At 40.7% G+C, this 14,332-nt stretch overlaps 1 protein-coding gene across 1 annotated transcript in view; it reads right to left on the bottom strand.

The window, feature by feature from the left end:
* The window catches only part of spon1a (spondin 1a), a 55,286-nt gene extending 41,221 nt beyond the window's left edge, over positions 1 to 14,065 (bottom strand). The window contains exons 1-5 of the mRNA XM_085452868.1: positions 13,489 to 14,065; positions 12,428 to 12,534; positions 8,008 to 8,141; positions 723 to 796; positions 215 to 337 (exon numbers count right to left, since the gene is read on the bottom strand). Coding sequence (XP_085308994.1) covers positions 215 to 337; positions 723 to 796; positions 8,008 to 8,141; positions 12,428 to 12,534; positions 13,489 to 13,720 — 670 coding nt within the window. The 5' untranslated portion in view covers positions 13,721 to 14,065. The remainder of the gene's footprint in view (positions 1 to 214; positions 338 to 722; positions 797 to 8,007; positions 8,142 to 12,427; positions 12,535 to 13,488) is intronic.
* Between the last annotated feature and the right edge of the window lie 267 nt (positions 14,066 to 14,332).

The raw sequence follows: 14,332 nt of genomic DNA, 5'->3' as shown, positions 1-14,332 counted from the left end.
TTTGATGTTATCAAAGCAGAATTAAATGTTCATAGTAAGAATTTATAACCACAGAAGAATCAATGCTAATTTAAATTAAAATTATGGCTATGCCCACAATGCGTGTTAGCAAAATCACATTACTACAGGTTTAGTTTCTTTAGTGACAATTCCTTAATTCATGCAGTATGTATAAGACATGAGATGACATGAAGAACTGAAAAATTGTGCTTACGGGGATAGTCTTTGGGGTGAATCTTCTCTGACCAGTTCCCATAGAAGGTGACTCTGTACTTTGCCGTTCCACAGGCACAACAGTCAAGCAATGGTTTATCAGTAGTATCTCCATACAGGGATTCTGTACAGAAGTGATGGGAGAAAAAAAAAAAAGATCACACAGAGTAAGATTACTGATTAGAATAAGGAGCAGAAGAGATGGGTGCCTGTCATATAAGAGAGTGATGGTTAAGAAAGCGGTGAGCCAAAAGGAAGAACAGGGAGAAAAGGTGTACAGCACTGTTCTTTTGATTCGCCACTCAGTGTGGCATCCATTGCCATGCAACCCCCGGGGCGTCGTACTCACAATCATTCGCATCAGTGCATGACAAAATGAAATGTAAAAATTGCGAACGAAAAAATTGAGTAAAACGATAGAAAAAAATAAAAGGTTGTCAATGGGGAGCAAAAATAAAGCATCATTTTGATAGTAATACTTTTTATCCAAAGCGTTATAAGGAACCTACCTTTCTCACACAGTTTCTTGGTGAGTAAGCCTTCATCCTGGAAATAGATTATCCTTTTCTGCACAATGCTAGCCCTAAATAGATTAACAAGAAAAGAGGGGAACTGTGAGAAGCAAAGTTTGTTGAGGGGAACACAACGTGCAAGTGTAAAGTGAGGAAAAAGTAAGAGTGCAAATTACAAAAAGAAAATACCAAGACAGGACAAAATGAGGAAATGTTATTTATTTATGTATTTTTTTAATAACAATACTAGTCTGAGCTGTTTGTCATGGCAGAGCAAATAGTTGTAGAGTTATTCATAGACCTATTTCTCTGTTTTTCAGTATCTTCCTGAAAGCAGATATTAGAACTCAGGAAATTAAAAGAATGTTTTTCAAGTTATTTAATGCATTAAACTACAATAAACCAAAAAGTGTGCCTCAGTAATAAAGGTTAAAGTTCGACAAAAGTTCCTAAGGTAGTTCACCAAAATGCCTGGTACAGTACAGCTGGCTATGCACTATGTCAATAAAGAATGAATGACAGGCCAAAAGTAATACCCACCAAATGTGAGGTCTGCAATGGGGAGGTTTTTCTAGATTGAGCTGTTTCAGAGGCTTATTTCATTCAGTAGTGAAGAAGCATATGTCTATGTGGGGCCTTGACATGTAAATTAGCCACAAAGAGACCTTTTCAGATGCCAACAGACTTGAGAAGCAACAACAGAAAACAAGCCAACGGGGACCTAACTTCCTCACAAACACCAGCCATTTACACCAGCCATGGTTGCAGGAAGGTTTCCACGGGGATAAACCCCAACAATGAGATACTGGATGCAAGTCCAGGGGTAACATCTGATCCAGGTGGGCCCCTTCCAGCTGGACAGTTTGGATGCTATGCTACGCTGAGCAGCAGCATCCTCTATTGAGCTGAGCTAATCCCAAAAACAACAGGAAATGTGCATTAGCCTACAGGGTGTGAAATCTTATATATTTATTGTGTTTTTACACAGAGCTGCACATCTCACTGCTGATATGTCCACATGCACCTCTCACATAAATTTAAAAAAAGCATGAATGACCACTTCAATGGCAAATGCAAAGTCTATATCAGTGGATAACAGCAATATACAATAAATTCCAAAGTCTATATTTATATTGTTAAATAGCCAAATATTAGTTTTCTACAAAACTGGAGAAACAAAGAGATGATCACTGTGAATATCCATTTAAAACCAAGATGTTCAATGCAGGTAATCCTGCAGATTAGGTGGAAGATCAAGAATTTGATAAATGCTGGGACTTTAACACATCCAGTTATCTCTGTGTGTACAATAATGACATTCTGTAAGTGACTGAGAATACTGTATAGTTTGAAGGATAAGACCGTTTGCAAGTAACAAAAAATACCTTTCCACCAATTCCACCCATTTTAACTACCTGCCAAAAAAAAACAAACAAACAAAAAATCCACTTCAGTGTCTGGAAGGCTTACAGCTGTTATTGATTAAAAAAAGTGTATCTGCTCCTTAATGTTAACAAAACATGGTGAATTTTGGGATCCCCCCCCCCCCCCCCATTTAGCTTTTCAACATATTATGAACAGTGCCACTGAGTAGATCCAGTCTTTTATTTCAAGAGTTGGTGAGCCATAGAAGCCTGACTGTAGTTGAAATACTTTTGAATTAAGGCTTCCAACAGGCTACCATTCTCCACCACGTGAAATGTCAATTAGGCAGAAAATTCTCATTTTTGACATCACGCAATTAGATGATTCCACATGCTGTATGCCATCTAATCTCGCTGACATAAAGCCTATTGTGGCAGGGTGTGGTTTGTGGCTCAGCTGCACAGGAGGGGTGAAGCAGTGGGTTCAGGGTGTGGTGTGAGGGTAGGCTGACCCCCACAGCTGTTCTTCATTACCTGGTTATGCCTTTCCTAAGTAGATTGCCAGGACCTGAATGGAGCTGTGTGGTGTGTGAAGCCGGAGAAGGCAGCTGAAAAGCTGCAGCAAAGTGTGTCAGGATCAGTTAGACATAAAACACCTGACAACGTGTAAGGCTGTGTGTGTGGGTCCTTTATTTCTGTCACAGTGGTGCTGAAACCTGAGCCGTGGCACGGCAGAACCACGACCAGCCCTGCCAGTTGAGTCGCTAGCCTGGATAGTGGCCCAGCGGAAGCCACAGCTGCAGGAACAGTCTGAGCGCCGGACAAGGTGTTCGACAGTGAAGTCAAGTAACTCAGCAAGCAAGTATACAAGGGTGGTGCCAGACATATATGAAAACAGCAAGGTAGGAGTGGTTGGCGCGTCAGATAAATTAAAGATGGGGATAGATTACATCAGGGATCTGCTCTAGGCCCCTTCTTGTTTGCAGTGGTAATGGACAAGCTGACAGGTGAGGTCAAGCAGCAATGAACTATGGTATTCTCAGATGACACTGTGATCTATAGTTAGAGTAAAGAGCAGGAGGCATCTAGAGCGCCTGGAGTTGGGTACATGTTCTGGAAAGAAGTGGGATGAAAGTCAGTAGATGCAAGACAGAATTTGTGTGAAAGAGAGCGAGAAAGGTATAACCATGAAGCTGCAAGGAGTAGAGGTACTGAAGGTAGATAGGATCAAACCATCCTAAGCAACAGACAGTGGCTAAGAGATGTGAACTAAAGCATTGCAGGCAGGGTGGAGTAGGTGGGAATGAGTATCAGGGGTAATCTGTGACCAAAGGATAGCAGCAAGAGTGAAAGTGAAGATTTACGTGATTATACTGACACCTGCGATGATGTGATGATGTTTGGAGATGGTGGTAGTAACAGAAAGCCATGAAGCAGAACTGGAGGTGGCAGGGAAATAAGAAATCGAAATCAGAGGAACAGCTAAGGTTGAAATGTTTGGAGAAAAGGTTAGAGGCAAGGCTGAGATGGTTTGGTAGAGATATGTGTAAGGATAGTGAATATACTGGCAAAGGTTGTTGAAGATGAAGCTTCTAGGCAGAAGAAAAAAAAGAAGACCAAAGAAAATATCCATGGATGTAGTGAAAGAGGACATGAAGTGTGTTTGTGTGACAGAAGGGATAGGGGGAGATGGAGGCAGGCAACCAGCTGTGGCAACCCCTAAAGGAAGCAGCCAAAAGAATAAGAAGAAGCTTCATATTGTTATCATGCTGGGATATTCCTCTTTTGCCAGGCTTCTAGGGGCTGGGAGGCATCTTGTCAGCCAGTGTTTTGTTATTTCCACAGACATGCATTGTGCTCTCTATAAATGTTGTGTCCTCAACACTCTTGCATCCACAAACCCACACTGGCTTAGCGCTTTCATCCAGCCATCAGGGCTATGCATTCACAGTAGTAATCCTGACCAAATTCCACCAATCTTTCAGTGCTGTGCTGAAGAGAACAAGAGAAGAGAAAAAGGATTTTTTTTCTTGGACATAATCCACAGGGGCTGACTGGATGCAGTCTCCTTCACATTGTCCAGGTTGTCACAGAAACCTAAATTTCCGCTGATTACCTTTTTACTAACTCTGAAGCACGTCTTTGAGGACATCCTGCAACTTCAAATAATGTTACAGTGGTTCAATCTATATCTCCAGATTATTGCTGGAAATGTTTTCCAAAACCTTTATTTAGTTAGCCATCGATCTTTCCCCCTGTCCTTTCTCGTTTCCAGTAGTTAGGTTCATTAGAAATCATGTCTGTGATTCTGTTCCGATGATCAAAGGTCTTCTAGCTTGCGTCAGCGATCACAGGTCCCTTAACTCTTGTTGCACTGAGTTTGTACTTTCTTTTTTTATTTCTAATCAAAATATTCTGTTTGCTAACTTAAAAATTTGGCAAATACTGAGAAGTTAGAAATTTGGGAACCTCTGACAATAAGATCATATTACACATGAGAGTACTCACTTCCCTCACATCCCTGCTTGATGTAAGATTAAAATGGTATTTGAAAGAAGGTATGATTTTACTGCCAAAATAGCCTCTCATATAACACAGATGAACTGATTCAAGGTAAGTGACACCACCAGCACTTCTCTAATTGTTCACACTTTAATTCAATCTCACCCCAATTCCACATATCTCCAAGAGACAGACGAGCAAACTCTGCCTCACTGCTCACCCACTTTCCTGGACTGGCTAGACAATCAGGCAGAGTAATGCTTATTTAACATCCAATTTAAATTCTATCTTACTTTGCTGGATCCACACCACCGCCGATCCCAATCACCACAAAAGTGCACTGATTTGAATGTGTGTGTGTGTACGAGTGTCTGTCTCCGGGTAGTGTAAGTCTGAGAGATTAACAAAAAGAAAAAGGAAAGACAGTGAGAAAGAGAGAAGCAAAGGTAAAAAAAAAAAAAGGGGGGGGGGGGCAGCAGAGACTACTGTTTTAGGGCTACAACCAGCTCCTGCTACAACAAAAAGATGAAATTAATGAAGATCCATATTCTCAGTTGCAAGAAGAACTCACAAGATGCCTAAACATAAATCCACTCCAAGACAAATGTATTTACATTTAATTTCTGTAGGACTGCTTCCAGTGTTCTCAAAGCATCCTTTATCTGCTGCGTCATCTAACTGATGGAGCTAAACACACTCTGACAGCTGCATGTGGTTGTGACATTCACCAGATCACTGATATACTCAGACAGCTCATCAAAACATACCACACTACTATCCATATAGCATGCCAGAGGGAAATTACAAATAAAACATCTCGCACCAACAAATGGAAAGAGACAAGATAGTAGCAAATTCAGTGGTGACAGCAACATATGGAGTGAATTTAGTTATAGCTTCCGTGGAACCCAATCAGGTTGTGTGGAACTACAGTCTGATAATACCACTGTGACTAGAGTACTTTGTGTCACTAGATACTTATGGGTATGGGTTTTTACAGTTTTATATTTATCGAGCCCTTTGTAGTCTCTTATGTTCTATTTCCAATCAAGGAATAATAATACACCAAAGTAATAATAGAGGACTGAGAAGAAAATCAACTCTTTCTCAGATTCTGACATTTTTTTAAACCTTTTTGGTGTCTAACTAGGTTTGAATTACGATGGCTAGTAGCAATTATTCCCTTAAGCTCAAGGGAATAAATAAATAAAAAACGTATTAAATGATTATTTCTCTCTTGAACACTGTAACACGTATATAGCAGCTTCTTATTTTAAGCAGCCACTTTCATTAATAACGGTCATTATATTTGCTAATAGGCTCATAGCACTCTGCAAGGCCTATATATCTTTGCATCGCTTCTGTATACTATCATTTTTAGTTAAACAAGAGTGAGACACCAACAGAAACCCAGCAAAGGAAAGTTTGGTTTTGATTTGAGCTTATGAGAAGGCTAAAAATAAATGGTAAGATTTTTTAAATGAATGCTCTGAGTTCAGGAGGTAAATGAGCATCCTTGCCTAACCCTATCATCACGGATCAACCTTTGAGAAACCCAAACCACCAAGCTCAGACTTTCCATCTAAAAGACAGCAACTGACCATCAATTATACTGTAGCAAACCACTCACGAGGAGCAGGATTTCCTGGTACATGTGAGTCAGTTTCTATGAGACAGACTTGTGCACACACTTGTAGGTTCATGACCAGATGTTTTTTATTTGTCTGCTTGTTTGTTTGTTTTTTTAAAGATGACATTTTACCAACAGCATTATTGAAAGGCAGCTACCTTCCCTGATATGGAGAAAATGAAAAACAAATATTTACCCTATACCTGCATTGGCAATGAAACTTGTCTACTCTAAGCTAATCTAAGATAGGAAGGTATCTCACATTGTTATGTTGTTTTCTGCTGTTCAGTGATTATGCCGTATGTGCCTGTTTATGCACAAACGTTTTACTGGAAGTTGTGCAATATAATAACCACCAGTGAACAGCAATGTATCTCCCTCTAAGAGGTTTTTGTGCAGGGACTTTCACATAAAATTTTTACAGAGTTTCACTTTTTATATCAATAAGACTGTACTAGGACAGTCGCTGCATTCGAGCAGAGTGGCATATGCAAAAACCTTGTCATCATTACTGCAGTCAGGGTGAAGAGCAGAGACAAATACCCACTGCCAGCCTGTAATTATGATTTTCACAGACATGTGTTCTGAACAGTAAGCTTCTTACTCTCTCCTTTCCGCATTGTCTATGTGCTGATAGTGCAGCGACATCTCTGCACTTTTAAGTATCTCTTTCAAGGCTGTGCACTCTGTCACACTTTAAACTGTTTCCTTTATCTATTAAGTACCAAATACAATTCAACCATTATCTCCCTTGTAAATAAACAATGATAGATGTAGATCACACACCAGAGAAAGAACATACAAACTGTTAAATAATGCATTTATCAGAAGCCTTCGTGAACCGCACAGACCCTCAGTGCCTTTCCACTTCATGCACTCTCATTATTTCCCCGCAGTGAAGTACAGGATTAATAAATGGATTTCTGTCATGATGTGTCCTCAGCTTAACATGACTAGTCTTCTGTGTTCAAGTAAGCCCAGAGCACTTACAACAGCAAGAAATGAGTGGTGCATATCAGGTATAAAACTACTGAAGGTAATATTTAGTTTATCAAGCCAAATGAAAGGATTTAGTTAAAAAATTAAACTAAAGTCATTGCACTAAATCAATCTCTTTTAAAAATCCTAGTTCTAAATAATCTATATAAAATCGAAAAGCTGCTTACTTGAGACTTGAGGCTACATTTCACTTAGTATACTTGTATAAATATTAATTCATTAGATGTGGACTTGAAATTAAGAGAGAGCAAGAGTGTTGGTAAAAAATATCTTATTTAAATATCTGAAGATATTTATAAAGCTATATTAAGTCAGGCAAAGCACAGTAAGTACAGACAGTTACAGAGTGTCAGATTTGGATTCTGTTTGCGATGGTTGCGGTGTTGTGGGGGTGTGAGTGTAAGTGTGTACACACAGGAGAGAAAGCACACACTGTGCTGTTTATAAAGGTGCTGCTCTGCATTTTTTTAATTATTGCAAAGTTCCTTGTGACAATACAATAACGAAGCATTATGTCTGCCTGCCTCAACGGTGAGTTTCTTGTTCCGGGTACATATTTAAACTGTAGTTGGGACCAATTCTGCTTTGCAGCCTAAACGTGATCAGCCTAGCTTCAGCTTACATGAATCAGTTTCACATGAGTAATACATCTGGAGGATAACCTGCAATTACCCGTATTTTTGACAGAAGGCTGGATATGTAGACTAAATTTGAATATTGTTTTCATTGTTTGAGCTGAGGGCTTGACTCTGCTAAGCAGGCTGACCAGCCGTTGCTGTATACATACTTGAGAAAAACACAACCGGAGCCACTAGGGGGTGCAGTCCAAAACACCTGGATACTGGTCCTTCTGCGAGGAGTGCTCTCTGTCACTGCAGGGGGGCAGTTGGTCATAAACTGTGTTTCCTCTTCATCAATTATCTGTAAAGCATCGACACACAAACACACAAAGAGATCAGTAATGAGTATAAATGCATCAGACAAGAATTGGAAACACTTGCAGGTAATTTTCTTCTCTTGATGCTGGATCGCACAGATACATTTTGTCGTATCATGATCTCACAAACATAATTAACAGCTGAACTGAGATTAAACACACTTTTTTTGTAAACATGAGTCAATTCAGTGAATCGCGTTAGTCTTACACCATCAGTTATCTGGTCTTTAAACATGCTTTAGTTATTAGAGAACACATTTCCAGCTTTAATAGTTACTGTAATGAGTTTAACAGCATGTTGGCTGAGTGGTTACTGTTGTTGAGGGTCCGTGGTTTAAACCTGTGCTAGATGTTGGCCCAAGACTCTCTTAAAAATAGGTTTTTAATCTTGGGGACTGCATTTTTAGATAGATACATAGATAGCCTTTGTGGGTTCCATGATAGCGTCAAAACACAAAAAAGGAGCAAAACCTTCTTCCACAGAGAAGATATTAAAAGATATTTAAGGAAAAGCTACAGATATCATGGAAAAATGCTCTAAGGCTGACGTGTTTGGATTAAAGAGAAAAGGAACACTTAAAAAACATAGACATGCTCAAAGCTATCTCCCAAGGGTGGTAATGTGGGAGCTTAATGGCTTGATATACATGTCTGATGTGCCTAAACAATTTTTGTTCTCTTACAACAGGACAAATCGTGGCTACAAACTATGCAAGAGCTATTTATAGAAGATGTTGTGAGCAGGTGCTGTTTATAATAAAGTGGCATCAGGATGCCAAACCTACCGACTGTGCTGCATATTTATATATTTTCTGGTAAACAGAAGCAGTAGAACAATCTATTTTACTGAGCGGAGAGATGCTTGTGACAGTTGAAACGAATCAGCAGTTTTGGTTAAAGTAATAAGCTATTGAAGGCTCCACCACCGGGGGGGCTTCTCCTCCCTGAATAGAGGGGGGTCACTATCTATCATGTCAGCCAAGCTCATGTTGGCTCGCCTGGCTGTACGACTAGCAGGCAAATGTTGGCCACTGCAAGTCTCAACCTTGATTCTAGAATTTTTTCTGGCATCAAAGCACAGTGTGAACATCCCTGTGGGTAAGCCAACCGAGCTCATAAAAGCTATGCACACCAGGTGAGGTTTCTTGGCCGAAGCAGAGGCACTGCATGACGTGGGGCACAGGCGGGATGCAGTCACTTTAGCTTTCGCTTCTGATGTCTTCAGGTCATTTAAAAAAAGTCCCCAGACTTGAATTAGGCTGAAGAGTCCAAATCCGTGCTCCCCTCTTTACTCAGCTCCACACCTGAGATATTAAGCACCTGAATGATTTTAACTGTGGGACAGAAAATTAGTTGAGTTGGCTGCATGAGAGAGCACAACCGCTGAGACCAAGGATCTGTTTGATAGGAAGTGACATCCGGGCAGTAAAGGCAGGGAACTTTCTCACTCCATAAAGCTGTCAGCGGAGAATTTCCTTTGTCATTCCACGTTATGAATGAGTTCCCTTTGAAATTGTGTGTGAGAGAGTGTGTTAAGAGTTAGACGGAGAGTCAGAAGGGGAGTCCGGGAGCTTTGTGTGTGTGCATGCCATCCATGTGTATGCAGCCGATCGTGATCTGAAAGATTACACACCCCCTCCCCTCCATGTTCCCATGGTTTCTAACAGGCATTCTGGGCTGCCCTGAATGGACTACACCACATGTTAAAAGCAGAGAAGTCACATGGGACTGCATTGAACACCATCTGCAAAAAGAAGCGACTAATTTGCTGCAAGACAACCTATGATCCTGTTTTTTTACTCCCTCGTTTTCAGATCTTCTGCCAATAGCTTGACAATGGCTGTTAGGAAAACTAACAAAACGGGACATTCCACTGGAAGACTCGAGTTGCGTTTTCTGAGTTTATGCAAGAGTTTTGTGTCAAAGAAAGTGCTTGGTTCTATGCTATGCCCTGGTCAGAGCCAAACATCATTCAGCAACAATCTAAAATAACATAGGGGCTGCAGAAAAGTAGCTGCAAATGGCACAACCGCCACAGAAATTTCAAAACACATCCTGACAATTCCAGCCCACATATAGCCACACAGCCACATGACAATTTGCCTTTTCTTGTCCTATTATCTCACCCTGCTGAGAAGTAATGTCTCATCAGACATCGCCAGCATTCCCTGCTGGTGTACACTCTTGCCAAAAAAACACACACAGACACACAGTGGCAGCTGACCTCCCCAGAGAGCTCAATAAAAGTGCTTTTCATCAAGTCGGGAGCTGTCCTAAGACGGCTGAGATGGGGCACACCAGCAGATTTCAAATGAGCTGTATGTTAAATAAAGCCTAAAGCCTCTGTTGCAGCTTCCTTTTTTTCTTTCTTTTCCTTCAATTCCTTGGGGCTGGTCCACCCAGAGCTCTTTCACAAAGGAGCAATAGTGTGTCTGTGCGCGCGTATGTGTATATAGGTTTCTGACATAAGAGACATAAAGTATGAAAGACTGACTGAGCAGGTGATGATAGAGACATATCTCTTTAGACAGCAGTTTATTTTTACTGCTCTGTCACAGACTGCTTGGAAAGACAGGTGATCATCTGCAGCCGTGAAAGAGACCTTAAACTTCTAAAAAACCCGGCAGGAGTCCAATCAAAAGCAGCAGGTCACAGTACTGACACATCTGCTCTTTTTACTTCTAAAGCGAACATCTAAAAGGCAATGATCAAACATCTATCCATTTTATCTATTATTCTCTGTCCACTCAGCACCCATTCATGTGCTGAGGGATGTGAGTGTCATTTAAATGATGCAGTCTCTCCTATATTAACTCCTGACGTTTAGCGCCCCGTCACTCCAAGCCACACTCCGGCATATGTCTGAGGGACGCACTCGAGGCTGGCATTAAAGAAAAACGTCATGAAATCAACTGCAACAACAAATACGAGAGAAAAAAGAACCTTGGTGGTGTTGATGCTGGGTAATGAGTTGTGAGGTGCAGACAGGACAAAAACAATGTGTTCCTGTCTTTATGTCCTGTCATAATCAAGGCTTAGGTTCACAAAGAGTGCCACAGCATTGCAGTAACTGTGATCAGAGCAGCCTGTGCACTGCTGTGTGAACCTCTCTTTGAACCGTAAAGGTTTAGTAAAATAGTGGATTTTTATGTAAGAAACAGTTAAAATGAACACATTTGCAGGAGGCTAAACAGGAGAAAGCCAGACATGCTGTTAAAAGTTCTCAACAGGAATATGGATTTGGCTATGACTAAGACTGAAATGGGTTTTTCTTTATTATTATAGTATATTAATGTGATATAATGGCTTTATTATACGCCTTATTAACTATAATCTAGGATTTTTATGAAATATTTATGAAGCTAAAATCAGTTATTTTCTTGCTGAGTTCTTTCCAAATCCTTTGTGTCATCTTATGCAATCTTTAAATCCTAGACATTTTTTAAACTGCCATCCTAACTGTACACACACACACACAAACATACACACACACACACACACAAACCTGATAAGGATAAACAGAATAGAATGGATGGATGGATAAATTTTATCACCTTATAGTGTAGTTCCTTTGTATAGTAGTAACACAGACTGCATACAAATTATTGGAAATACACATGAAATTTCATTAACTATCATGTCTTTTCCCTACCACTTGTCTGATCACGCTGCATTACAATTATTTGGCCATTATCACATGTGCATAGCAGCACCAGTTGCCTTGCCTTCTCTTTCTGTCTTTCACACTCTTGGCCCCTCTCTGTTCTCTTCCTCCTCCCTACAGTACTCCAGCTGGACCTTCTTGTATAAAAGGTTAATTACCCTCTCATCTACTTTGTTGTACAGTACATACATACATGCCTACTTTTTGAATAGATGGCTTCTCAAACTCTACACACACCTTCCAGCAGTCAAAGCAAAGCATAGCTCAAGGGAAGATGTGCTGAGAGTAGGCTCCTTTCACATGCTATATCAAGCCTTTTAGAGGAGGTGAGGTGAGAATAATCACACTTTGACACATGTGAAGACAGGAGGGCTGTCTAAGGAAAATATCTGTCTCTCCACTCATGTCATGCACAGTTGTTATGCTAGATGAAGGATGGTATGAAGAGTGCAGGCGTGGCGAAATATGCTGGCTAGTATTAATTTAAAATTTGCTGTGTCCCAATTTAAAAAATAAACATGTTAGACAAATAAGGGGATGGGTTATTAATCAGTGAGAAATTTCTAATCCATAACACACAGCCATATGTGTTGGCTGTTACCATACCTGAAAATTCCCAGCATAGTCCTCGTCTTTGTCACCTTCTGCACCATCCTTCATGGCAATAAGGGTGAACCCTCTGAAGTAGGAGGGGCTGGCTGCAGTCACAGTCACTACATGGAAACAAAAAAATATTAGAAGACAACATCACCTGACAGGGAGCAGCTTAACTACAGTTCTTCTTCCAAATACCTGATTAAAGTGGGTTAAAATACCTGCTTGAGTAGTGTTGTATGTATAAATAATACTATATATTTTAAGCTCAAATATATAAAGGACAAGCTAAAGTTAATGTAATTTGCACATTGCCTTTCTCAGATTGTCAAATTAGCCAGATTATGTTTAGGATGGAATTTCTGCCCATTTTTACAATCAGTCACAACATTAAAGAACGTTGAGTTACTGCAGAAAACTGTAGTTGCTGTACTCGGCAACTTAATTGGTGTCTTTAGATATTAACAAATACTGATTTAAACTGAAGCTAAATCATTCAAACATTTAAAATAATGCAGTTGTCATTTTGATTGCTAAACAAAAAGTAGTTGGAATTAAAGCAGGCAGCAATGATCCAACTGCAGCACAACACATTGTCGGAACCAGAAGGGCAGGAGACTAGAAATCACAGGACAGATGGCACATGCCCATTTACTGCACCCAAAAACTTTCCTTTTAGGAAAAGAGAGAGAGAGAGAAATCCGGGGCTGGCTTTCAAGAAACTTGTTAAGTATGGAACACAACACCAAAAGCACGCAAGAGTTCATAGAGGGATTTAGCTTTCTCAGAAAAAAGCCTTCTTAAATTTTTGATCATACAAAACTATTTTAGGCACTCTATTTGCTCACAGATGTTCAAATCAGATTTAAAATGATCTCTCGTTAATCTTTTAGTAGTTAAAATACACGTCTGCTTATTGCGATTGTGCGTAATCATCTTAGCGCTCGCCCCGCATCAAAAGTAGATTGTGCAGAAACTTATCTTAAGTTTGCATAGTCTGCTGACTGTGGCTTAGAGGCAATGCACAGGCACAATGGAAAGCAGCGTACTACGCGTATATCGCTAACACCAACCTCTGTATGTGCTCCCTGGGTGATAGCTCTCCGGGTCTCCTTCTACCCGGAGCCGAAACTCGCTGTTGCCCTCTTTCCTATTGCTCTGAGCCCGTAATACCCGACTACAATACCCGTCCGCCCTCCCGCCTCTGTCAGAAGGCTCCTCGGTGAATGCAAACGTATTGCACGCCGCGGTGGAGATGAAGCAAAGCAGGAGCACAAAGCGTGGATGTAGTCCGGTTGCTGTCATTTTGCAGATTTGCGACAGCCAAGTTAATGCGCGGAGGTGAAAGAAATCTTGTCAGAAGAAGAACTGACGTTTGCTTCAGCTTCTCCTTAACGTCAAACCAAGTTGCCAACTGCTGAAGTACACTTCTGCTGCGCTAGGAGGACAGCTCCATCCCGGAGTGAACGGGAGAGAGGAGAAGTGAAGACTGACTGGGATGTGCTCTGCGCTCGCTCTACAAGAACTGCACACCGCGTGAAGCTGGTTAAAGTGAACAGGGTAGCAGGGGTCCGGGGGGAAAGCCAAGCGCAGAATGAGCGCTGTGTAGCTGTCTCCAGGGGCACAGCTATTTACAAACCGAGTGAGTGATGAACGCAAAACAAGAGAAAAAAAAACCAAAAAAAAAACTAATTCTTGTCATTGAACGTTTACGCAGAGGAAACGCATTTAACATAGTTGGACTGAACTCTCGTGCGACGACTGCGTGTGTGCGTGTGGCATCACTTAAGTGTCTTAAGAAAGACATGTGCACCGTGACACAGACAAAGGAAATAACAAAGCATGCTTCACGGTTGTCAAGGTGACTAATTTGGAAAGAAAGAAAGAAAAACTTTAGTCACAAATAGCTTCTCTGTA

Source organism: Copadichromis virginalis, linkage group LG1 (assembly GCF_057382275.1).
Source record: "Copadichromis virginalis isolate Kocher_CV1m ecotype Utaka linkage group LG1, C_Virginalis_male_GT1.1, whole genome shotgun sequence".
In the NCBI taxonomy this organism is placed as follows: domain Eukaryota; kingdom Metazoa; phylum Chordata; class Actinopteri; order Cichliformes; family Cichlidae; genus Copadichromis; species Copadichromis virginalis.
This window is presented reverse-complemented; position numbering and strand designations above follow the sequence as displayed.